The sequence below is a fragment of the Taudactylus pleione genome, unplaced genomic scaffold (genome assembly GCF_031769625.1).
Source record: "Taudactylus pleione unplaced genomic scaffold, aTauple2 ptg000479l, whole genome shotgun sequence".
NCBI lineage: Eukaryota > Metazoa > Chordata > Amphibia > Anura > Myobatrachidae > Taudactylus > Taudactylus pleione.
Window position 1 is genome coordinate 8,447,500 of NW_028284881.1, and position 24,517 is coordinate 8,472,016.

Here is a 24,517-nt window from a genome sequence, read left to right on the forward strand (position 1 = left end):
ATTGTAATGCCAGGCGTGTCACACTGACGTAATCTGAGGAGCAGCGACATCAATGAGTAGGGACAGGCTATAGTTAGACGGAGGTGGCAGCTGACTGTCTGACATGGAGCTCTCCACTAGTGAGTGGTGGCTTCTCAGGTGCCATGTATTGGGCGGCCGTGACGGTACACTCCGGGTACATAGTTACAGCCCTAAGTGGGGTGAATATATTGTGGACAATGGAGGAGGTGCCCCTTCAGTGCTGGTGCACGGCGGCAGGCACCTCCATTATTTCCCATAGTTCTGCCTCTGTGCAGAACACAAACAGGCATTTACTGTACCAAATAGATGCAAGTCTCGTTCCCATCCACCCTAGACAGACTTAGGCAGTCTTTATCCCAAAGGTGAAATTAATGATGCAAAATGTTAATTAAGGTTTTGCTTCTTGAGTTACACTAAGAGGACAGACTGGGAGTTAAGGTCTCCGAAAGCACTGATGTGCTGCCCTATCTGCGCAGTACACAGTGACAACACAGCTCCAAATTGACCTGCATTGACTTTACAGCTGGTGTGAAAAATTGTAATATTTCCTCTAGTACTCTAAATGTTTTAAGCAGAATATATTATATTAATATAAGTCAGTAGCATTCATCCATGCAGTCCTTCTGCATCATCATTCTACTTTCTGTAAGCTGCAGAGTGAGGTTTTACGCATATACAAACATAGTACATGGAGAGTCTCCCACTATCGCAATATAAACAAACCTGTATCATTTAATTTCTAAGCGCCAATCCTATCTAGAAAACAGAGCAGCAATTACCTTTTTCTGAATATGCACAACTGGCCACATTCCTCCCGACACATCTTCTAAGAAGGGTCCAAGTCTTTGACCGCAGTAGGTGAAGTAAACTCTGCCTTTGGCAGGCTGACCAGGGGGTGGGGGTGTGCCCTCTGTTCTCTCCCAACCGATACCAGCAGCATCGCCTAAAATGCAAGCAACAGTGCACTGGTAAGACATAGGCATGGGTATAATATTGTATACTAAGGATGTAGTTTTATTAAGAAAGAGCTAATGGAGGCTTGAGTTGGAGCAGAGGAAAATATTTATTCTTAAACTGTTCCTGCTGCTAAAGTGTACATTTAGTTTTTAATGAGGGGGGAGGGGGGAAAAAGGTGACTTATTAAAAATTCTATGGATTAATCTATTTTAGACTAACGACACTTAAAACAGTAGATTCATGTTCTAATTGTGGGCTGTATTTGTATTTCATAGGTTGATATGTGTGCGTTAAGTATATAAACAATCTCCCTTTTATTCCAATGTTTCAGTGGACACCAGCCATTTTCATCAGGGACAATGTGATAAGCAAAACACTCACCTACTTACCAGCACCAATTAACTTTGCAACTGGGAGAAGGTGCTCACAATCACAGCTCGCGATATTTGGAATGCAAATATCACATAACATTAGCGCTGGGACGTAAGCTTCGTCTTGTGACATGATAGAACATCCTTTACCATAGTGATGATTAGAAATAATTAACTATCAATCTAAAAATGAATACATATACAGTACATCACATTCCCTCTTCTGTCTTAAGTGAAGAAATGCAAAATGTGTATTAGAGTCACAATGTATTCAATGTCCCCTAGAGGTCTTAATGAATCTTTGGGGCCTCCAGTGTAGAATCCTCATTATTATCTATGGAGATAAGGCTTCTTACTAGTTTTATTAACTCTTGCAGGTCTTATTATTTGATTACTTCCGTATTGCATAAGTGGTAAACCAGTTGATATTTCTCAAATCATTGATTCAATTAAATTATCAATGTCTGTTTTTCATCTAATGATAGCTGCCATGTTCTGTGCTATTTTAACATTGTGGTAATGCATTTTTTCACATTGTTTTGTATTTGTGTGTAATTACCACTATGGTTACGGACTTTATATAATATTACAAGATGACGTCTACGTCTCAGTGCCACTGTCATGTGATATCAGTTTCCACTAAGGTCTTCTTTGGCGCGCACAAGTGACGACGAGCGGTGGGTGTGAGCGCCTTCTCCCAGGTGTAAAGTTGATTGGTGCTAGTATTTAGGCAAGTATTGTTTTGCTATACTATATTATAATAATTTCTCCTTTACACAAACCAAAATTGTTGCTGACCAAGAATGGTGGTTTATTATAGTTGTGGGCACCCATTACCAAGCTACTGACCTATTTACAAAGTCATATCTTCACTAGAGTTTTTGATCAGCCTATGAAGGAAAATGACCTTAAATTCAACCCTGGCTCCGGAATTTTCCACACTGCTAAACCTACACAACTTCTAATATTCTTGGTGTGTTAAACATGGCACAGCCAAGAACTACACCTATTATTCAAGTCTTCTTATTCTAGGCCAGACTTTATCTATGTTAGCACGCCACTTGTAATGGGGGCTAACGTTGCTACCATCTCCCAGCCATATCAATGCACAGCTAGGCTTTCCGATACACCCCTACTTGCCCCCTTTTCCCCAAAAAGTTTAGTTGATCCATACATGAATCAAAAGCATGGCAGAGTGCAAAACAGACTATATAAGATTTATTTTAACCTAATGTTTTGTACAAGATATACAGATGTGTCCACATACATCTTACTTCCTTGCACGTTAAACAGCCCTTCTAGTAGCGCCATGCAAAGCGAATGGATGTATCTGCATGCAAAATGCTACTTTACAGTACCACAGCCGCAGTTGCAGCGCCACTTAGTCACGCCACAGCATGGCGCAACTAGAAGGGCTGTTTAACGCGCCAGGAGGCTAGATGTATGTGGACCCATCTGTATACATGCTTTCCCAGACAAATCTGTGGCTGAAGAAATGTGGGAAGGGGAGATGGACCCCAAAATTCGACAAAACTATTAAAAACATCAACATATGGCAAATTATAATTTATATGATACTTGGGGGCTAATTCAAATCAGATTCATGATTATAGAGAATCTGTGCGTGCGCAGGACCTATTCTGTGCATGTGCAGAACAAGTCCTGCTAAATCGCATGCAGCCCCTGCTATGTCTCTTTCCGACTGACAGGCAGAGGCATTTAAGGGGCAGTGTGGGGACACCCGGCGCTCCTGGAAACAGGGGCGCGTCAGCCATGTTTTCCAGGAATGGCAAGGGCAGGGGCTGCGTCCACAAACGCAGGTTCCTGGCCTCGCAAGCCGGCCAGCCTGCGCCATATGAGGCTTACTCAGTTGTCCAATGCCGTCCACCATCACAACCATCACATTATCCCAGCCTTTGACCTCGACCTCGGTCTCAGTGCAGGGATTGCAGATGCAGCAGTGGAAGTCAGACACCTCCGACTGCATTTGAATATTTGTAAGGACGGAATTGCAAAGTTGCTTGCGAGCAGCTTTACAATTTCGTCCTGTGCTAGAACACACAACTAACATCTAACCTGTGCTAGGGTCACTCCGTGTCAAATCAACACACTGATTTTACCTCACCAGGTCAGATTTTGTTGTGTATAACAAGAAATGGTGGCTTGCTTATGTGATGGACAAGAATGAAGATGAAGACGAATTAAAAGTGACTTTCCTTCATCCAGCTGAACCTTCACCATCATTCTTCTATCCAAGGAAGCCTGATATACTATGGATACCTCTAATAGATGTCTTATGCAAAGAAGACCCTATGGGGTAAATTTACTAAAGTTAGAGTTTTTTAGAAGTGAGTTTTAAAAGTGATGTTGCCCATAGCAACCAATCAGATTCTACTTAACATTTAACTAGCACCTTCTAGAAGATAACAGCTAGAATCTGATTGGTTGCTATGGGCAACATCACTTTACAAACTCACTTCTAAAAACTCTCACTTTAGTAAATTTACCCCTATAACTCTAACTGGAAGAATTTACATCATGTCTCCTGATGACCCTTTCAAAACCACTGAGGCATTGTCAAACTATCTTCAGCTAACATTGTTGACTGACTAATAAAATGTCAAGTATTTCTTTTCAACTTGATCTATATAATTAAACTAATGAAGCCATCAAATCTATTATTAGCTATTACTACTTGTAATACACCAGGCTTTATTGAATAAACTACCTTGCTTTAAAATTATTTTTAACTATGAACCCATTATTCTCTCATTTTAAATTTTGATAAACATTTAACATTAATATAGACTATTTCCAGAAACTTTTTGAACTTTTTTGTCAACGCATTTTTTAAGATAATCATGATCAAAAATTTCAGTTTGAATTTTGGAAAATGTTTTTCCTCACAAAGCCTATTGTATATCATAGGAAAGGGCATAAAAAAACACAGTAAAATGACACCACTCCCACCTTTCTAGCTTAATTAGGAGAGCTGCTAAGGCGATTTGAAAATATGCTGGTTGTGCGTTTTTGACAGATTTTGTAAAAACTTTACATAGCCATATTTTGGAAACAGCATGAGATATTGAAATAATATTTTGTATTTTTCTTAGACTACATATATACTCTCCATATACCAAATTCGAACAAAATCTGAGCTGGTGAGGTAAAATTTTAACAAAAAGTGTGTTGATTTGACATGGAATGGCAACCGCTTAGTCAATGTGTCTACATTGGCTTGTTCACTCACTTTTAACCCAATTGAACGCCATACAACTCAGAGATGAGTAGGCTATGGACAATTTGGAATATCACTCTCGCTTTTACTATTTTCTTCTCCCCATCTCATCCATGCATTTGGAAAGTATTTAAACATCTTGAAGTATCATTATGAATGCTGCTGTCAGTTAGAAGCCTCCATGAGGGGTTTACACCACCCATTGTTTGGAGCTGTCACCAAGTGACTCCGCTACACCTATGAAATGGAAAGAATGACTTTAACTTGGGCTAAGTTTGGCTTCTGAGGCTTGCTTTCCAGGGTGTCTCTCCTGATTCTTAGCTAGAACTAGTCTATGATTTTCCACAGCCTGTGTTGCAGATTATGTTCAATAATGGGTTTGTACTAAAAAGCACTAGCCTGGCTCAGCCCCTACTCTCCCTCCTCTTTCCACCCTTCCCTGCATAACAGAACCTTTTCTTTATCTGGATCTATGTTCTGAAGTGGAAACAAAAATATTCTGTAGATCTCATGGTCATGATCAGACAACTATAACAGAACTTCTCTAGGATTGACTATACAGGTCAGGCTTATTGTTTTACATTTACAGTGATAGGCATTAATGTACCAGGTAAAGTGGGTCACATTGGACGGTAAAACTTTAGAAGTAAAAGTACTGACTAAGAAACGACAACAGACATCAACATCAACACTGGGATTATTCACTTTTTTCCCACTGCAATCTGGCTGGAATATAGAATATTCAGTCTGTAGCATTTAACCTCAGGCATTACATACCAATTTTACTATAGACTGTAAGATTGCAAGCAGGGCCCTCTTACCTCTTGGTATGTTTGATAATAACCAATCTTGTGTTATTACTTTTTTCTCAATTGTAATCTGCTGGCGCTAAATGTGGTTAATCATAATTCAAACAAATAAAGAGAATAAATAGTCTGAGTTACTACAACATCAAACTGTAGCTTGGTAACAGACAGGTATAATATTGGGCTGAAAATGTGTGTGAAATAATGGCAAACAGAATGAACTCGCAACAGGAACAGTCAAAACAGTTGGGAAAGAAAAAAAACACTAATTGCCTCCTCTCCTCATAAATCAGGAATACAATTTTTTCTTTTAAACATTTCCTAGGTGTTCTCAAAAAGTAGAGTCGTTTATATAAGTAATGCAAAAAAAGTGATATATGAAGCGGATGAACTTCAAATATGCAAGTCCCATACCAGGTGATAGAGCCACATCTAACCGCACACTCTTCCACTGCAATAAACTGGACCCGTTGTAATGTACAGCTCGTCCATTGCTAAAAGAAATAAGAAAATTTGTTAGGGCTTAAAAAAAATGGGATTTTATACTTTAGTTAAAATGATTTTCTCTAAGGGCCTGATTCAACGATGGACGGTATTACACAGCTGCAAGAAAGCGGCTGTGCAATTACCGTCCAACTGAATGCAAATGCAGGTTGTGTCTGTTGAATGCATGCATCTGAGATCCGAGTGCAGGGTCCATAGACGCTGCCTCGGATCACCATTGCAACCACTGCGACCATCGGTTGCGATGGTTGCAGCTTTGGCTAGGCTGTGTTAGCTGAGATGATCTCAGCCTGGCTGACAGAACTGGACAGCCGGGTCCAGGAAGTCTGCGTCTGCTGACGCAGACCCTGGGCTCGGCACGCCCCCGTTTTGGAGAGCGGTTCCGGTACTTGTTCCCTCTCGGCCCCCCAAACGCCACAGCATGTCAATCATTCTGCAGTTAAGGGGGTCTGTGCACTTGCGCAGAACGGCTCTCACGCAAACCTAGAAACATCGGAGATGTACGCACACCATCAGGCCCTAAGTCCAACAGTCGACACCAGAAATAGTGAGGTATAGCGTTTGCACAGGAGCTTGGGCAATTTTGAATTTGCCTCCAAAAGGACAAGCTGATCTCTTCCATACCCCAGTAACCAGCAGGAAGCTTCAGGAAATTGTTCTAAAAGTTTCAGGTTTCAACCCTCTTGGTTGTTTTTCAAAGGACAGAGCTAGAAAGAAAAGAAAGAGCAAGGGGAGACACCAAAGTTTTACAACTAAAAAAACTAAAGGACACTGACAAAGAGAACAGTAAAAGTTATTAGATGGCGTCCAGAGTCCTCCCCCATGGACCATGAGAAAAGGATTTTTTTTTAAAATCCCACATTCTCTTTCATACAGAGTGGAGTACACTGGAGACTTCCCAAAACTGTGCCAATTGAATTGGCACTCAGAAAAAGCAATATGTAGCCTATTATATATAAAACTGGCATCTGTGGACGCACAAAAAGTGGATCTGAATTTAGTGAACAAGTGTACTCAAGATCAGTTGGTCGTTCCAAGGCCAGATTCTACGCCTTGACTCCCTCTCTTTTAATAATCCTCTGAAACTGCGGAAAACAGATCAAAGTCCCAAGGCGCCGACATGGTTTTTACCAACACCACCTTCATATTCTTTGTCCTGGAGCAGAAGTGCTCTTCCTTGTTCATACAAGATGCCACCATTTCATCATCTGGCTGATCCAACCTGTCCACAATCTGCTGGAAGACTTCTGAATAAAACTACCATTCACAGGTGCAGGGCATCATGCTTAGCTGCCAAAGCATGCTTTCCTCTCTTCTGATCTCCCCAAGGATGTCTCTCGTCTTCTGTGACTAACTAAAAAAGTTAATCATGGGTGAAAATTATCACTTTTCTCCAATGGCCTTGTAATTATTATCTATTTGAGAACAAATTAGACATCCCCAGAGAATTCTAGAGCAATATGTTGACTTTACATCTACCTCCCAGGCCCTAAAGCCAGAGAGCATGGTCAAATAGCTCCAATAATGTATCAATTGCAGAGTACTACAGTATCAGAGGCCTCATGGATATGCTACACCATTGTCGGCAAATTCAATGTCAGGCCTGACAAATTTCAAATCTTACACCATTAATTTCAGCCAACTCTCCATTGCCTTACTGACCCAAGCTGACATAAAAATTGGCCTAAGGGAGGTCACTGCTGCCAGATTGAAACCTTAGGTGGAGAATCCAATTTCCGGTATCCTCAGTAGGTAGAGTATATAAGAAAATGTCTTCCAACTAAGTGGAAGAAGGAAAATTGTCGGAAACTTCAAATTACCCACTGGCCTGAATATTTAGTGCCTGCCAGTTAGCTTTGACTACATCCTCTACTGCATGCTTCCTGATGAAGTACTCTTCATTGCACCAGAAAACCTTAGGATCAGAGTCTTCAGAGACCTCATTATTGAGCCTGAAAACAAAATTTGGTGTCTTTTAATTTTTAACACTAATAAACTGGTGGAATCTGGTACTTTTCTTGTAGTATGTACGGCAATGCTCCTGACATTACGAAGTCATGGCAGCAGAGGTTATGCTATGTGAAGCTATAAAATAAAATTGACTAACAAAAACATAATTCAATAGCAGCAATGAATAAGTGCCCAGCTCCGACAGGCACTTTGAAAAACTCAAGCTTGCGTTAGATTAAACAGGGATAAGTAGCAGGGTCATCCACATACACGTAAATATATATATATACATATATATATATATATATATATATATATATATATATATATATATATATATAGATATATGACCATTTATTAAAAACACATAAAACAAACACTAATACACAGAGCATATATAAAATGTATGATGATATTAACTCTCTGGAGTGGAACAAAAATTGTATTAATAATATACTGATACACAGTTAAAACACTTTTTAAAAAACAAATTGCAAATATAAATACACTAGCAAATACAGTATAAGTGAACTAGTTTAAGTAGTTCAACTGCCCAAAAGTATAAATAATCCAGAACTGTCAGAGATCAGAAACATTCAAATGTCATAAAAGTCTCTTATAATTGAATCATAGTAATGTCAGGACTACTGCTCACCACTGCTGGGGTATGACAACAGTGCAATCACAGCTACAACAAATGCTACTAACTGTTGTCTTGCATTGGACTGCCAACTGTGACCACGGCTGAGATGATACAGTGATATCCTATGCCAATAGATTATCCCAGTGCTGGAGAGCAGAAAGGTAATTAGCGGCTGTAGCTGACAGACATGGGACTGTGGTCCTGGCCTCTCTGTTCACACAGCGGCAGCTCAGCCGATGCACAGGTACCGTAGCAGAGTTCCACCAGCAGGCAAAGAGAGCACTCCCTCCGGGTTAATGATTATATTTTCAGCTCCCACAGGTGAAATGAATTGGCAATCTCCACAGAGTGGATCCACACTGCAGGCACCCGCAGAATGTATAAAACGGGAGACAAAGAGGTGTCGCTGCTCCCAATTTAGCGGGCAATCTGCCAATGACACTTGTAAAACTCCAAACTGTGCCAGCGAAACTCTATATCCTCAACGAGTTTCTCCGCACAGCGGTGGCTTTTTCAAGAGGCCGGTTAAGACCTTCAACTTCTGGAGGTCAATTCAAAATGTCCAAGCCTCAGTGCAGCAACTCTATACCTCAGTGTTTCCAGTGTCTGTACGAAAATAGAATTTCTCATTCACCGATATACCAAACACATAGGTGGGCAGCATGTCTGCATTGCCAGTACATCATTCTGAAAACTGTATACAACTACATCATCGTACAGATGCTGTATGTTATGGAGACATTAAAGTATCAGTCAGTAAAAAATATTACAAACAAATTCAAAGAAAGTGAGAGTCCGGTGTGAGATTGGGCAGCGAGAGGGGCGAGTCACAGTGTAGTTGCCACCATTTATACGCCATTGCAACGGCACCTCGCCCCCTTCACGGCTAATTGGATTGAGCCCTCTGCATTGATTCTCACATTTCTTCAAACAATTTGTTTCTTGGGTCACATTTACAAATCGCACAATAACATATTAAACCATGAAAAGGTTTAAAAAGATCTGGTAATTTTCAATGTCAAGTAAGCAAGAACTCTCAAAGAAAAAACAAAAACAAATGTATTTCTAAAAACTATATCAGATGTCAGTGAGTGCAAACCATTGTGGGGAATTTCATTTTTATCTATCTTTTGTTTCACGCATGTCCTTGGTCATTTGTCATGTTGCTATCATATGAAAGGGTGTAGCGAGGGTGGTTCCAGTGGAACATGAGCTCCGGGCGCCAAAATGGACAGAGGGCGCCATTCAGGGTTCCGAAATTCATGGGGAACAACAAAGTATGACGGCCGCCTGTTAGTTTTATCTCGGTTTGTTTGCTCTATATCCTAAGTAAGTTACGGATCTGTGATCTGTTTCTACATTTCTTGCTCCCTCAAGCTGCCCAGAATGCCCCCCTACCTCCGGCCCTCCCTCCGCTGTAATCATCTCCTGTCACCTCCCCTTTCCTGTCAGATTGATTACATTCACTTCTCACCTCCTTAATTCCCTCCCCTCTCTACCCTGTGGTCGGCTATTTGCCCCTGTCCACTCCTTTCTTATTGGCTTCTGTCATCACCCCTCTCTAATCGGCTCTGTGCCCCTCCCCTCTCCTTATTGGCTTCCGTCACTATCTCTCTCTGATCAACTCTTTGCCCCTCTCCTTTCTTATTGGCTTCGGTCACCACCCCTCTCTGATTGGCTTTGCCCCTCTCCTCTTCTTTTATTTTCTTATTGGCTTCTGTCACCTCCTCTCTGATCAGCACTTTCCTCTCCCATCTCCTTTTTGATCCCCTCTCTCCTCCGCTCATTCTGTACTTCAATGGACTTAATAGTTACAGATCTGAGGTAATATCATAAACTTCAATTATAAGGTATGAGTTTAAAAAGAATCACTGCTTTGCTATTTAAAGTAATGGTTGTGTTCCCAGGCATGGCCGCACAGTGTGATTTGAAATTTCTTTTAAAAATATATTAGGAGACCTGAAATAATAATAAAGGTGGGAGACAGAACATGACATGGTTAGTAGTACTAACATTAATATAGGTGCAATGTAAATTTGTAAAGTAGGAGCACTGCTTAGAAGGGAACTTCCCATAGGAGTTCCCACTTCAGTGATAGCTGTTTGGGACCATAATTGCAGTAATAAGCTGTGCACCCTGTGGAATTTCACTCTAGCACATGTATTCTGTCAATTTAAGTTAAATTATCAGAATATATAATACAATCTCCTCTATTGACTAATAACAATAATTCAAAGGAGATAAAAGTCAGATCCTAGGTGCTATACACCAATGAGCTACCCCTCATTGCCAAATGAGCTACCCCTCATTGTCAGATCACCAAAGCTTTCTATTCCCCCAATAGGATCTCTACACCCAGTGCGATACTTCCACTTTTTGCTGTTTTTCTCTTCGCTTCAGTATTCCCCTACAGACTGGCTTTACTCCACTGGCACAATTCAGTACGGGGGAGGCGCTTTGACATGCACTTTCTCCGGGCGCCATGGCTCAACGATACTCCTCTGATCATATGTCATTGTAGTCATGGATTTGCGACTTTGATAATCGTATTTATGCTTTTGTTTGTGCTTATTATATTCATATTATATATGTATTATCTGTTTGATGATTGTCTAGTGCTACGGCATCTTTGCACCATATAAATAAACAATGATGATGATTAAAATCCTGCAGGTCATGAGTCACAATATCTTGACCAGTGTCACATTTACTAGTGAAAAAGGCATCCACACTTACTTGTGAAACAGACATGTACCCACTGGGTTAGTCCATGCACCATCTCGCTTTTCAGCTTCTGTTGCAAAACCAAATGACACAATTGGACCAGTGTCATCATCTATGTCTCCATACGAAACAATTTCAATCTCCCAGTAAAAAGATGGAGCCTTAGAATAAAATGCATACAACATAAGATAAGCAGATCATACTTTACATTAACCACTATTGTTATTTATTTCCTTAAAATGTCTTTGCTGGGCCTCTTTTCAAACTTCCCAATTTAACTCTTTTACAATCATGCATGCTGAACACAAAGCACAAGCCTTTTGAGACTGTGGGGGGAGATTCAATTATCCACAGGGCTTACCATGCAGCTGCCACTCTGCCCTGAGCTATTCAGTTACTGCCGCTACCCCGTGGTAGCGAGGAAAAATCAGCGTTAAGTGCATCCTCTGGCGCTTTCCACACAGGGTAAGTCTATAACTCCGGGCATGTAAACCAGAATCTATGAGTTAACTGCATTAACTGCTGGCTTTCTGTAGGTAGAAATGGGCTTGTAAATGAATAGAAAAAGGTAAGTGGACCTGTGCACTGAGCTGACGGTACTTATGGTTGTGACAAGCTGCTGCGACGGATAGCTGACTATCGATAACTGTACAAAGGAAAAGGATAGTGCTGCACTCAGCCTACAATGATGTGTAGAGGCAAATGTGTAGTTATCAGATAATTTACTTAATGTTGCAGTAAAACCAACCAAAAACAAAATCAAAACAAACATGGACAAATTTCACACATACTTAGACATACATAAATTCACAAGAAAACTTACATTAAAAAAATTCTTTGCCTCAACAACACCAGCAGAAATCAGGAATGATTCCAACATGAGCCAATACAAACACCAATCTGAAACCTCCATCTACGGTCTATCCGAGCCACATGAAAGGCCCACCTATAGACACTTTAACACGAGTGGTGGAAAAAGACATCGGAAAAAAATCAAGCTAACTAACAATAGTCGTAGTAATCTAACAAAAAAAAGAGAATGATTTTGCAGGAACTACAAGACAATAATTCCATTATTGTGACATCCGCAGATAAAGGTGGGGGATTGTGGTCCTTAACAAAACCGATTATTTAGAAGAGGCACAGACTTCTGGACGACACAACTATATATAAAAGATTGAACCATCCCACTGCATAATTCAAAAAGCAACTAGAAATCGACCTACGAGAGGGGTACACACAGGAATACTCACAACAGAAAAACGCAAATTCATAGAAACACAACATCCAATAATTCCGGTATTCTACTACTTGCCCAAAGCCCACAAAAACTCATCAAAACCACCAGGGAGACCAATAATATCCGGCATAGGATCACTCATTTCCAACCTATCAGAGTACTTAGACACAATACTACAACCATACATCCATAAACAACCTACATATCTCAGAGACACAACCCATATCCTGAACATTCTAAAAAACATTCAATGGGATGATCAACTCCGGCTGGTCACCACAGACGTAACTTCCCTCTACTCTGATCACGCACAAATAATTATGAGCATCATGTACCATCTTGAACAGGACAAGAACAGAAACACAACTTAAACTTTAAAGCACAATTACATCTGGTTTGAGGATCAGTATTACTTCCAAACCACTGGAAGAGAGATGGGTACGAGATTTGCCCTAAGCTACGCCAATTTATTCATAATTTGGTGGGACGATCACAACATCTAGTGTAACCAAGACCTTGGGGCAAATCTCGAACTCTGGAAAAGGTATATTGATGTGTTTGTTTTTTTTGGCGGTGAGAAGAAGTGACACTAACCAATTTCAAATCAGCCATCAACAACTATACAAATCATCTCCATTTCACTGCGAAATTCAGTAAAATGAGTGTCGAATTCTTAGACCTGACCATATTCATAGAAGATGGCAAAATACACTCAAACACATTTAGAAAGGCAGTAGAAATCAATAGTTCAATTTTATTTACCAGTTGACATCATCCCAAATGGCTCAACACAATCCCCAAAGGACAATTCCTGAGACTCAGGAGGAATTGCTCTAAACTAGATGATTTCAAAATACAAGGGCAAGAATTAGCAACCCAATTCCTGGAAAAAAATTATACAAAACCCTTGATTGAGCGTGCATTTGAGGAGGCAAGTTCCCATTACAGAAACAATCTTCTTAAGTACTGTAGGAGGTATACTGTACTTTATTACACAGAATTCCAAACAGGTCACAGAAATACAACACATACTGTACTTACTATACATTGGCCAATATTGCTGGAGGATGAAGCATTAGCGGACCACCTACCAACCACACCGAAATTACTCTACAGAAAAGCACCGGATCTTAGACAAAAATGAACACACAACCACATTCCCCCTAAGAATTTACGACAAACCACCATTGGAACAATTGATCCCAACAAAGGATTCTTTCATTGCAGTACGTGTTTAGGGTGCATCAATGCAAATCATCAGAGCACCAAGCCCGCCAGTAGTTTTTTAAATCAAACAGTACAAACAAGGTATACACAATTAAAGACAGATTAACATGCAACAGCAAGGGAGTAATCTACCTATTGGAATATGAATGGCACAAAATATATAGGAAGAACCACAAGACCCCTCAAAACACATTTGAATGAACACATCAGGAACATCAAAAGAGGATTAGAGGAACACAACCTCTCCAGACACTTTAAAACCTGTCCAAAACAGCGATCCAAAATCACACAGATTTTTAGACATATAGGAAGTTACACCCAATTGGAGGGGTGGGGATTTCAACAACAAGATCAATACAACAGAATTAAAATGGATTTATGAAAATTACCCCTTTCACCGTTTGACAAGCTTTGCCCAAAGATTGCGGCTTACTGGACCCCACGGACCCATTTTCGGTGGCTTTTTGGCTGTTACAGACCTGTCCCTGGCACCCGGAGAACTGAGGCCTTGATCACACCAGAGGCCGCGGCCTGGATTTGCTGGTGCTACCCGCCGGTATCGAAGTGGCGCCGCGGAGCACTGGGTGAGCCCTCTTGATTTCCCCACTGCTTCTGCTAACCTCGCGGTCCCCGGGAGGCCCTGTGCACCCCTTACTCACAGCGGCTGGCTTCATTAGTCGCGGCCACGGCTGGACGCCGCCGATACTTGCAGCCGTGTCGCCGCCCCTCCTCCGCACCAAGTACTGCAGCCGGCACCCGACGCCTCTTCACCCTGCGTCCGGAGAAACCTGCTGGGATACCTGCTGTGCTGGCGGAGTGCACAGTTAATCACCCGCAGCTCCTGGATCCTGGAGATTCTGAGGTCTACCGCCCTCCAAAAGCCGCGGCCTCAATTGCCGTCGATACCCGCCGCCAACAGTACACCACCGCGGACATCGAGGCGCAAAGGGACTTAAAGCAAACCCCAAGGGACCCCGGTTGACCACCGCTACCTGCCGCACAGAGATAGTGAGCCCGGAGGGGTAATCCGGCGGTAGCACTGGGGTGACGCCGATCCCCTTCTGCAGCCAGCTCCCTTACTCCTGGACGCTGCTATCTCCATCTGTGACCCCCCTTGCTCCTCTGGTTGCCCTGAAGACCAGTACTACCCCAATTTTGCACCTGGCTGGCTGGGGGGAAATTAATTAACAACAGGGAACATTCTGTGATACGCAGCCTATCCCTGTGTAGGTGACCTTAGATACACTCTCCCATACTTGTACAGATTGATAAAAGGTCTGCCACCATTATAACCTATAAAGAGAATTACTCACAAGGAATAATAAAGCAATTGGAAATTACACATCACCGATATTAAAATCTTATATCATTGCATAACTGGTTTGGAGCTCCCTCCTGTGGCCACTGGTGAAATAACAAATAATAAACTCCAAACATATAACCCTGGACATTTCTCATCTGCCGCATAGATACCAGATACCATCCATAGAATCTGAATCCCAGTATCTACAGAGGCCTTCAGGATACCGCCGGGAAAGTGTGGCTATAGCCCCGGCTCCATGTGCACCACGTTGGGAGATTCCTGTTTGCAATAAATTTCACAGGGAGACACATAATAGAGAAACACCAGCTTAGATGGCCCCCCAACAAACCGGGACGTGGCGACTAAAAAGGCTCTGAAAATTCTTTAAACAACAAATACAAGAGGACCTCCAGTGGGCGGCTCAGATTGACTGGTCGCCTTTAAATAAGAGCTCCCTGCATGGCACCTGAGTCAAAACCGCTATTGGCCACGAATATCATTACTTGGCTCTCTCGAATCAACAAAGGCCCCCTGGACACTGCCAGAAAAGAGTGGCTATAGCCCCGGCTCCCTGTGCAACATACCACTGGAATCTAGCTGCATGTAAGAGCAGCGTCGCTCATAGCCGCAATTTTGAGTTTGTGGCTGAGCATCTATTTCTACATCAACCCCTTGTTCTCAATTACTATTAAAAATTTTAGTAATAAATCTGAACTCTCGCACAGGCCTCTGCATAACGTACAGATCCACGGACCGAAACAAAGATTAATATCTGATAATACATGACATAGGTGGGACTCTATCGGCGTATCCTTACACATCTACGCTCATTGCAGCCACTCGTAAGCGACAATGCAACAGGCAATCCTGTAGTGTGCGTTTCCGGTTACTTGCCCTTTCCGCTACTACGCACATCATTATAGGTACAGCTGTTCCATTGCACCCCAGATAGAGAGATCAATCTCAACATATCATGGAGAAGTTTGTAAAGTCCTAGAGAGGCCCCAGAGGCTCTCAAGCAACAAAAAATAAGGATAAAGCGACAATCTCGGGACCCTCTTCCTCTCCGACCTCCCCGTCTCCGTCTCCTGAGGATCCTCTAGACAATCTGTTTGATTCAAACAAATACAGTACGGTTTCCATTCAAAAAGCTAAAGAAATAGCTGACATAATTTCACCTTTACTAGACCAAAAATTAGCCCCACTGACTAAAGCTATAAATTCAGCTGTTACCCAACTATCACAACACTTACTGAGGCTGACGGAAGTGGAGGAAAGAGTGTCGGTGCTAGAGGATGAGCTACATGAGACCAAAAAAATGGTACAAACCCATGAATCTACTATAACGGCAATGCATGATAAAATAGAGGTCCTGGAGAATAGAAGTAGACGTAACAACCTCAGACTAATCGGACTTCCTGAATCGATCAAACCAAGGGAACTTCTGTCGCTTGTCTCCTCATGGCTACCTACTGCTTTAGGTCTTGAGACATCGGTGAATCCCATCCTGGTTGAGAGAGCACACAGAAATGGCCCGCTCCGACAAGAAACACAACAGCGCCCAAAACCGGTGATCTTCAAGATCCTGAATTATGCTGACAAGATGCGAATTATGGAGGCATATCGCAAAAATAATTCTATTCGTTCCAAGTCTCATCTCAACGTCGAGAGTTTTCTCCTATCTGCAAGGAACTATTTAACAAGGGAATATGCTTCGCACTGATGTATCCAGCAAAACTGCGTATAATGCACGAGGGCAAGCCGGTATATTTTGATTCACCTAAACCTGCCCAGAACTTTCTGAAATCTCTGGACACTAGTTCTGCTTCACCTCGCCTAATCCGAAATGAAAACGACTGATCTGTGAAGGAGATATGTTTCTGATAAGTATTTTTTGATATCAATATGTTGAGGAAAATGTATTTTCTATTATTCCATGTGATGTTTATATTGTGCATTACATCTAATGTTTCGGGGAGTAATGCACCATTTGGTTCGGATTTATTATCTCAGTTTAACTACACGTATTATATTCAATACCTTTTAGGGTTGTTCTACTGGAATCATTACTTATGTTTATTTCACAGTAATTATGAGCAACTATTTTGGTTGCTCTCCTTGGTTCTTAAAATTAAAAAAGTTGTTAGGTTTCTATGGATAATTGCTATTAATTGTAACCAAAATGCAGTTTTTGTTTCTAACATGTGCTCCATGGTAAACAGATTGAGTTGCACGATCTTTCTCCCTTGTCCGGCTTGCTGGGACCGGACGGGAGAAACAGATAGGTATATATACGAATACTTGTTGCCTAAGACTGGTATTGGATGATGACTACTTCAAATTCAGGGGAGCCACTAGCTAAGAGTACACTGAAATTCCTTACATGGAATGTTGAAGGGCTAAATACCCCTATAAAGAGGAAGAAAATATTGCGCCATTTAAAACGTTTCTCACCAGATGTGGCGGCGTTCTTGCAGGAATCCCAGTGGAAGCAAGGAGATTCAAAACACTCTTAGAGATAATTGGGTAAAGGAATTTAAAACTGCATCTTTCACTACTAAAACCAGAGGGGTGATCATTTTGTTTAGTAAATTTATCACCTACGAGATAATAGATGAAAAAGCTGACCCAAATGGTAGATTTTTATTTTTGAAATTGCGGATAGAGGGAAACATGTTTACTTTTGCATGTGTTTATGCTCCATCTGGCCCTAATGCATCCTTTTTTTCTGACATATATACGCAAATTTACAGGTTTGGGCAGAAGGAACTTTAATTTTAGGGGCGATCTTAATGTGACTATGGAACCAGCTGTAGATTATTCGAGTAACTCGGGGAGGGATGGGACTCGACAAGGTGCACCACCCACTCTATCGTTACTTATAGACACATTACACTTGATAGACCCTTGGCGCTATTTACATCCTGTATCCAGAGAATATACTTTCTTTTCCCATCCACATAACTCGTTTTCTAGGTTGGACTACTGGTTGATTCCTGAAACTTTATTACATAGAGTGATAGACTCAGAGATAGCGGATATCCTGATATCTGACCATGCTCCAGTGTGGTTCTCTCTCCGTTTGCAGTCCCCTACCCTTTCTTCTTATGATTGGCGTTTCCCAGACTATTTCTCCTCATCGGAAGACTTTAAACAGCAATTAATAAGTAATTTTCAAAACCATATAAGTGATAATCTAATTCATAAACAGGATATAAATCTTCTCTGGCAAGCTTTTAAACCAGTCATGAGGGGCCATGTGATAGCCTATGTCTCGCACAGGAGAAAATCTCTTAAGCAAAGATTCCATCAGGCCAGTATTTCGGTAGCCACTGCTTATGCCAAAATGTTACAAGATACTTCCGATTCTCATACTAAGGGATATAGGGATGCTAAGGCTTTATATGACCAGATATGTACCGAAAAAGCCCAAACAAACCTCAATTATCAAAAAAACAAGTACTTTCGTTGGGGAAACCGTCCTGGTAAGCTTTTAGCAAGAATGGTAAAATCTTACACGTCTTCTAAGCCTATTTCTTTAATCAATTTGACCCCCTCCGAGTCCACTACAATGCCTGATAAAATCGCAGAAGCATTTTTACAATATTATGAAACATTATACCAGGCACCTATGGATGACTCAGATAAAGGAATGAAGTTTTTAGAACAGGCAGGATTAACCAAACTTACACCATTAGATAGAGAGAGTCTTCTTTTACCCATAACAGAGCAGGAGATTACTTCTATTATAAAAGCGTTCCCTACTGGTAAAACCCCGGGCCCTGACGGATTATCAGCGGATACTACAAAATGCTCACACCGCAGATCACACCCCATCTTTCAGCTTTATATAATTCAATACTTAGCGGAAATCCTGCACCACCTGCATTTAATACCACGCGCATTATAGTTATACCGAAACCCAATAAAGACCCTGCTTTAATTGCCTCATACCGCCCAATTCCTCTGCTCAATCAGGACATGAAATTGTTTTGTAAGATTATGGCCCAGCGCTTACAATCTTTACTACCTAAATTATTGCATCCGGCTCAAACAGGCTTCATTAAAGGACGTCACTCTACTCACAATATACGCACAGTTTTAGCAGCAATGTTTCAGTCACATACGGAGAAAAGTAAAAGAAACATTGTGGTGAGTTGTGACGCTGACAAGGCATTCGATAGTGTCTCTTGGTCTCATTTAATAAGCATATTTAAATATCAAGAGTTTGGTCCTGATTTTATTCATATATTTGAAACATTATATCAAGATCCGAAAGCCTTTTTGACAATAAATCTTTTAAATACCAGACCATTATGCCTAACTCGAGGCACGTGACAAGGTTGCCCACTTTCGCCACTACTTTTTGATTTAGCACTAGATACCCTCTTACGTCACTTTGAAAAAGCAAGAGGCTGGCGAGGCATTTTTTTGGGCAAAACACGAGATAAAATTTTCGGTATTTGCTGATGACCTCTTAATATATTTTCCCAACCCTAAGGAAGCTATCCCACTACTCCTACAAATTCTGCAGGTGTTCGAGGAGATAGCGGGTTTTAAAATTAACTATGCTAAAACAGTGGCCTTGGCCTTTTCTGGGGAGGTGAAGAAAGGCTGGGTAATTTACTTCCCCTTCAAATGGGCAGGTAAATTCCTTTCCCTTCAAATGGGCAGATAAATACATCACCTACTTAGGGGTCAATGTTCCTTCACACCCTTCTCAACTATATGAGGTTAACTATACCCCCACTATTGTTAAAAACATAACGATTTCAATAAATGGGCCCATCTTCCACTATCCTATATAGGTAGATGTCACCTTTACAAAATGATCAGCTTCCCCAGATTCCTTTACATTCTCCAAATGTTGCCAATTATCCCAGACAAAAGAGACCTCAAATTTTGTAATCAGGCTCTACAAAAATTTATATGGGCAGGAAAACGACCCAGAATTTCATTGTTTAATTTGCAACAGCAGACACATTTAGGAGGGGTAAATTTGCCATGTCTCAGACAATATGCTATGGCTGCTAATTATCGAATAGCAATGGACTGGATTGGAGGCCATAACATTTATACCACATACTCTATGGAGCAGGCATTTATTCCCCACCACAACTTGGTATCTCTTTTACATACCCATCCTCGTAATATACCTTCAGAAGCTAGAGAAAACATATTAATAAATCCGACATGCATAGCATGGCGAGTTATTAGATCACAATCCCATTTATCCAAATTGTCCTCAATTTTTTTACCGTTATGGAAAAATCCATCTTTTTCACCTGGTAACTCCGCCCAATTTAAATGCTGGTACGCCAGTGGTGTTCGGTATATTTACCAATTTTTACACGACCAAACACTTCAACCTCTCACCCGTTCACAAATACAGGAGAAATTTCCTCTGGCCACTATCCCTTTATTTCCATATTTACAGGCGATGAGTTATATTCAAAATATGTTACGTGGACTTTCGGAATCCGATCTAAATTGGGGTCTAGATAGTGCACTACGCTGTAAACAAACAGGACCATTATTTTCAACATCTTTTATATACTCCTGTGCCCGACCACTTATAGATTTAGAAACAAGTACTACAGGACTTGCAAAATGGAAGGAGGTCTTCCCACAAATCCCCATAGAGTCTATTGCTCTTTCATGTTTTAAAATGAACAAACAATTGGGATCAGTATCTTATGCTGAAATGCATCTAAAAATATTACACAGAGCACACTACACCCCTAAATTGAAATATATTATTGGTGATGCGCCTGACGCCAACTGTTATAAATGCTCAGCGCCTAACGCTGATATCGTGCATTGCCTGTGGGATTGTCCACAGGTACAAGTTTTCTGGGAGGAACTTAATAATTATATTAAAGAAATTCTAAAAATTGATTTTGTGATCCTTAGAGAATGGGCTTTTTGGAATATATTGGAAAACACACATTCTCAGAGATTGACTAAGGGAAATAAGCTACTTATGACCAAATTAACGGCAGCAGCTAAAAAAAAAACCATTCTCTCACAATGGGTTGACCCTCACCCACCTACTCTTACATTATTACACCCTAGAATTATATTTTTGTTTACAATGGATTTTTTGGCACATGGCTGCCCTATATTCATACTCTATCCCCATCACTTAAGGACTCCATACGGAAATGCTTCCAACTAACATCATGGTATAATTTGGAAATGCTTGATAATGGCCCCCCCTTTTGACTTAACTCAATCTATGATTTTGATCCATGTCATTAATGGTAACCGATTTACTGATAGTACTAATATATGTAACAGTTTATGTAAATGTTTCTTGTGTGTGCAACTACAATTCGTATCTGGATTTCCGCACTGCAAATATTATAATTATTTTGTTGTATGATCGTTCTTGCAAAGTGATTGTTCTATTTACTATGTTGAAGATGATTGTGCATATATCTGTATCACAATATTTTGTTGTCCTAACAATAAAAATTATTTTGAAAAAAAAAAAATGGATTTATGAATTTCCAACGTTCACACCACGAGGCCTCAACCTCGACAATGAAGTCAAATCTATCATCTGCAAAAGATAAATTATGGCCTCTATCATTCCACAGTATACCCTTTTAATATGCACCTTTCTACAAGGACCATTCCTAATGATCAGGACCATTTCTACTAACAAGCACCAATAATTAGAACATATACAGTGACATAACATATAATGGAGAAATCCACTTCAGTTCATGAGGCACTAACAATAATTTGTCCACTAGCAGTTAGGCCTCTAAATTCCACACAGACCTGGGACCACCACCACCATCCCCAGAGATTGTACAACCAACAATAAACCAACACATGAAATACCCGTAGCCACCTAAGTACCTACTATAGAAAAGTGGTATTTACATTTTAAATTACATCAGTGCGTACCCCTCATGATCCATTCTGATCATTGGAACACATAGGAATAATTACATTTCATGTATATGTTCCCAAGTGGGCCACCAAGGGAAACAATTTATAACTAGTCTGATTTTACTTTAATTTAACCAAATTCACGATAAGGTACACTATACCACCCACCTATGCAGTTCTTTATTCTTACTTTACATTTTAAACCTATACTTAGACTTATATAGATCTGTCACCATCACAACCACCAAGGAAATAGAATACACCCAGGGTTCACTACCCACGCTGGCAGTTCCCTTGTAGTTACCATCACGGTATATATGCAACTGATCCTCATAATCTTTTTATTGTTAAGGCCATTTTAGATATACAGTCAGGTGCATAAATATTGGGACATTGACAGAATTTTCAGATTTTGGCCTCTATTCACCACCACTATGGTTTTGAAATGAAACAAACAAGATGTGCTTTAACTGCAGACTTTCAGATTTAATTTGAGGGTAATTACATCCAAATCGGGTGAACGGTGTAGGAATTACAACAGTTTCAATATGTGCCTCCCACTTTTTAAGGGGCCAAAAGTAATGGGACTATCAACTCAAAAGCTATTTCAAGGACTGGTGTGGGCTATTCCCACGTTATTTCATTATCAATTAAACAGGTAAAAGGTCTGGAGTTGATTCTAGGTGTGACATTTGCATTTGGAATCAGTTGCTGTCGACTCTCAATATGAGATCCAAAGAGCTGTCACTATCAGTGAAGCAAGCCATCATTAGGCTGAGAAATCAAAACAAACCCATCAGAGAGATAGCAAAAACATTAGGTGTGGCCAAATCAACTGTTTGGAACATTCTTAAAAAGAAAGAACGCACCGGAGAGCTCAGCAACACCAAAAGACCCGGAAGACCACGGAAAACAACTGTGGTGGATGACAAAAGAATTATTTCCCTGGTGAAGAAAAACCCCTTCACAACAGTTGGCCAAATCAAGAACACTCTCCAGGAGGTAGATGTATATGTGTCAAAGTCAACAATCAAGAGAAGACTTCACAAGAGTGAATATAGAGGGTTCACCACAAGATGCAAACCATTGGTGAGCCACAAAAACAGGAAGACCAGATTAGAGTTTGCCAAACAACATCTAAAAAAGCCATTACAGTTCTGGAACAACATCCTATGGACAGATGAGTCAAAGATCAACTTGTACCGGAGTGATGGGAAGAGAAGAGTATGGAGAAGGAAAGGAACTGCTCATGATCCAAAACATGCCACCTCATCATTGAAGCATGGTGGTAGTAGTGTCATGGTGTGGGCATGTATGGCTGCCAATGGAACTGGTTCCCTTGTATTTATTGATGATGTGACTGCTGACAAAAGCAGCAGAATGAATTCTGAAGTGTTTCGGGCAATATTATATGCTCATATTCAGTCAAATGCTTCAGAACTCATTGGACGGCGCTTCACAGTGCAGATGGACAATGACCCGAAGCATACTGCAAAAGCAACCAAAGCGTTTTTAAGGCTAAAAAGTGGAATGTTATGCAATGGCCAAGTCAATCCCCTGACCTGAATCCGATTGAGCATGCATTTCACTTGATGAAGACAAAACTGAAGAGAAAATGCCCCAAGAACAAGCAGGAACTGAAGACATTTGCAGTAGAGGCCTGGCAGAGCAACAACAGGGATGAAACCCAGCGTCTGGTGATGTCTATGCATTCCAGACTTCAGGCTGTAATTGCCTGCAATGGATTTGCAACAAAGTATTATAAAGTGAAAGTTAGATTTAGGATTGTTTAGTTTGTCCCATTACTTTTGGCCCCTTAAAAAGTGGGAGGCACATATAGAAACTGTTGTAATTCCTACACCGTTCACCTGATTTGGATGTAATTACCCTCAAATTAAATCTGAAAGTCTGCAGTTAAATCACATCTTGTTTGTTTCATTTCAAAGCCATTGTGGTGGTGAATAGAGGCCAAAATCTGAAAATTCTGTCAATGTCCCAATATTTATGCACCTGACTGTATGTCTTTATTTATACAATGAGCCACCATCAATAAGGTATACTAATGATGTCTTTATTTATACAATGTGCCATCATCACCATCAGTAAGGTATATTAATTAGACCTTATCACCATGATCATTTGCAAGAATCGTTCTAACAGCAAAGTAGAAAGAGACTTCCTTAATACCTAAATCGATAGGACTGATCCGCCTGTCACCTGTCCTCTATACAAACTGACAAGTTGATCTACCTATCAGGATCGTAGGCAACATTGTCCAATTTGAACCAAGATAATTTACATAGCACCAATAATCTTAGAGACCGGTCCTCTTTTAACCTCCAGATATCAGAGGAAAGTTACACCAACAATCCCAAAAGGAAGGCCACCATGGCCGAAACACGTTGGAGATCACAAACTCCCCAGACAGCATTTACAAGGCTGAATACACAAGCGAAGACATATTAAAAAGTGATCACTTTGCTATCTGACAAGCCGTCGCCAAGTGACAAGAAGCCGGAATCTCCAACAAGCAGGAGAAGACGCGCATCAAACAACAAGCCGGCAAAGGGAAGGAACGGTCAGCTGTCGAGACCCACGAATGTCTCTGCATTGAAGGGGGTGCCGGTGCC

General features: G+C 40.8%; 1 protein-coding gene across 2 annotated transcripts in view; it reads right to left on the reverse strand.

The window, feature by feature from the left end:
• The window catches only part of HECTD4 (HECT domain E3 ubiquitin protein ligase 4), a 333,766-nt gene that overhangs the window by 89,222 nt on the left and 220,027 nt on the right, over window positions 1–24,517 (reverse strand). For both annotated transcript variants that reach the window (XM_088449233.1, XM_088449232.1), the window contains exons 47-49: window positions 11,227–11,375; window positions 5,808–5,887; window positions 801–964 (exon numbers count right to left, since the gene is read on the reverse strand). In XM_088449233.1, coding sequence (XP_088305359.1) covers window positions 801–964; window positions 5,808–5,887; window positions 11,227–11,375 — 393 coding nt within the window. The remainder of the gene's footprint in view (window positions 1–800; window positions 965–5,807; window positions 5,888–11,226; window positions 11,376–24,517) is intronic.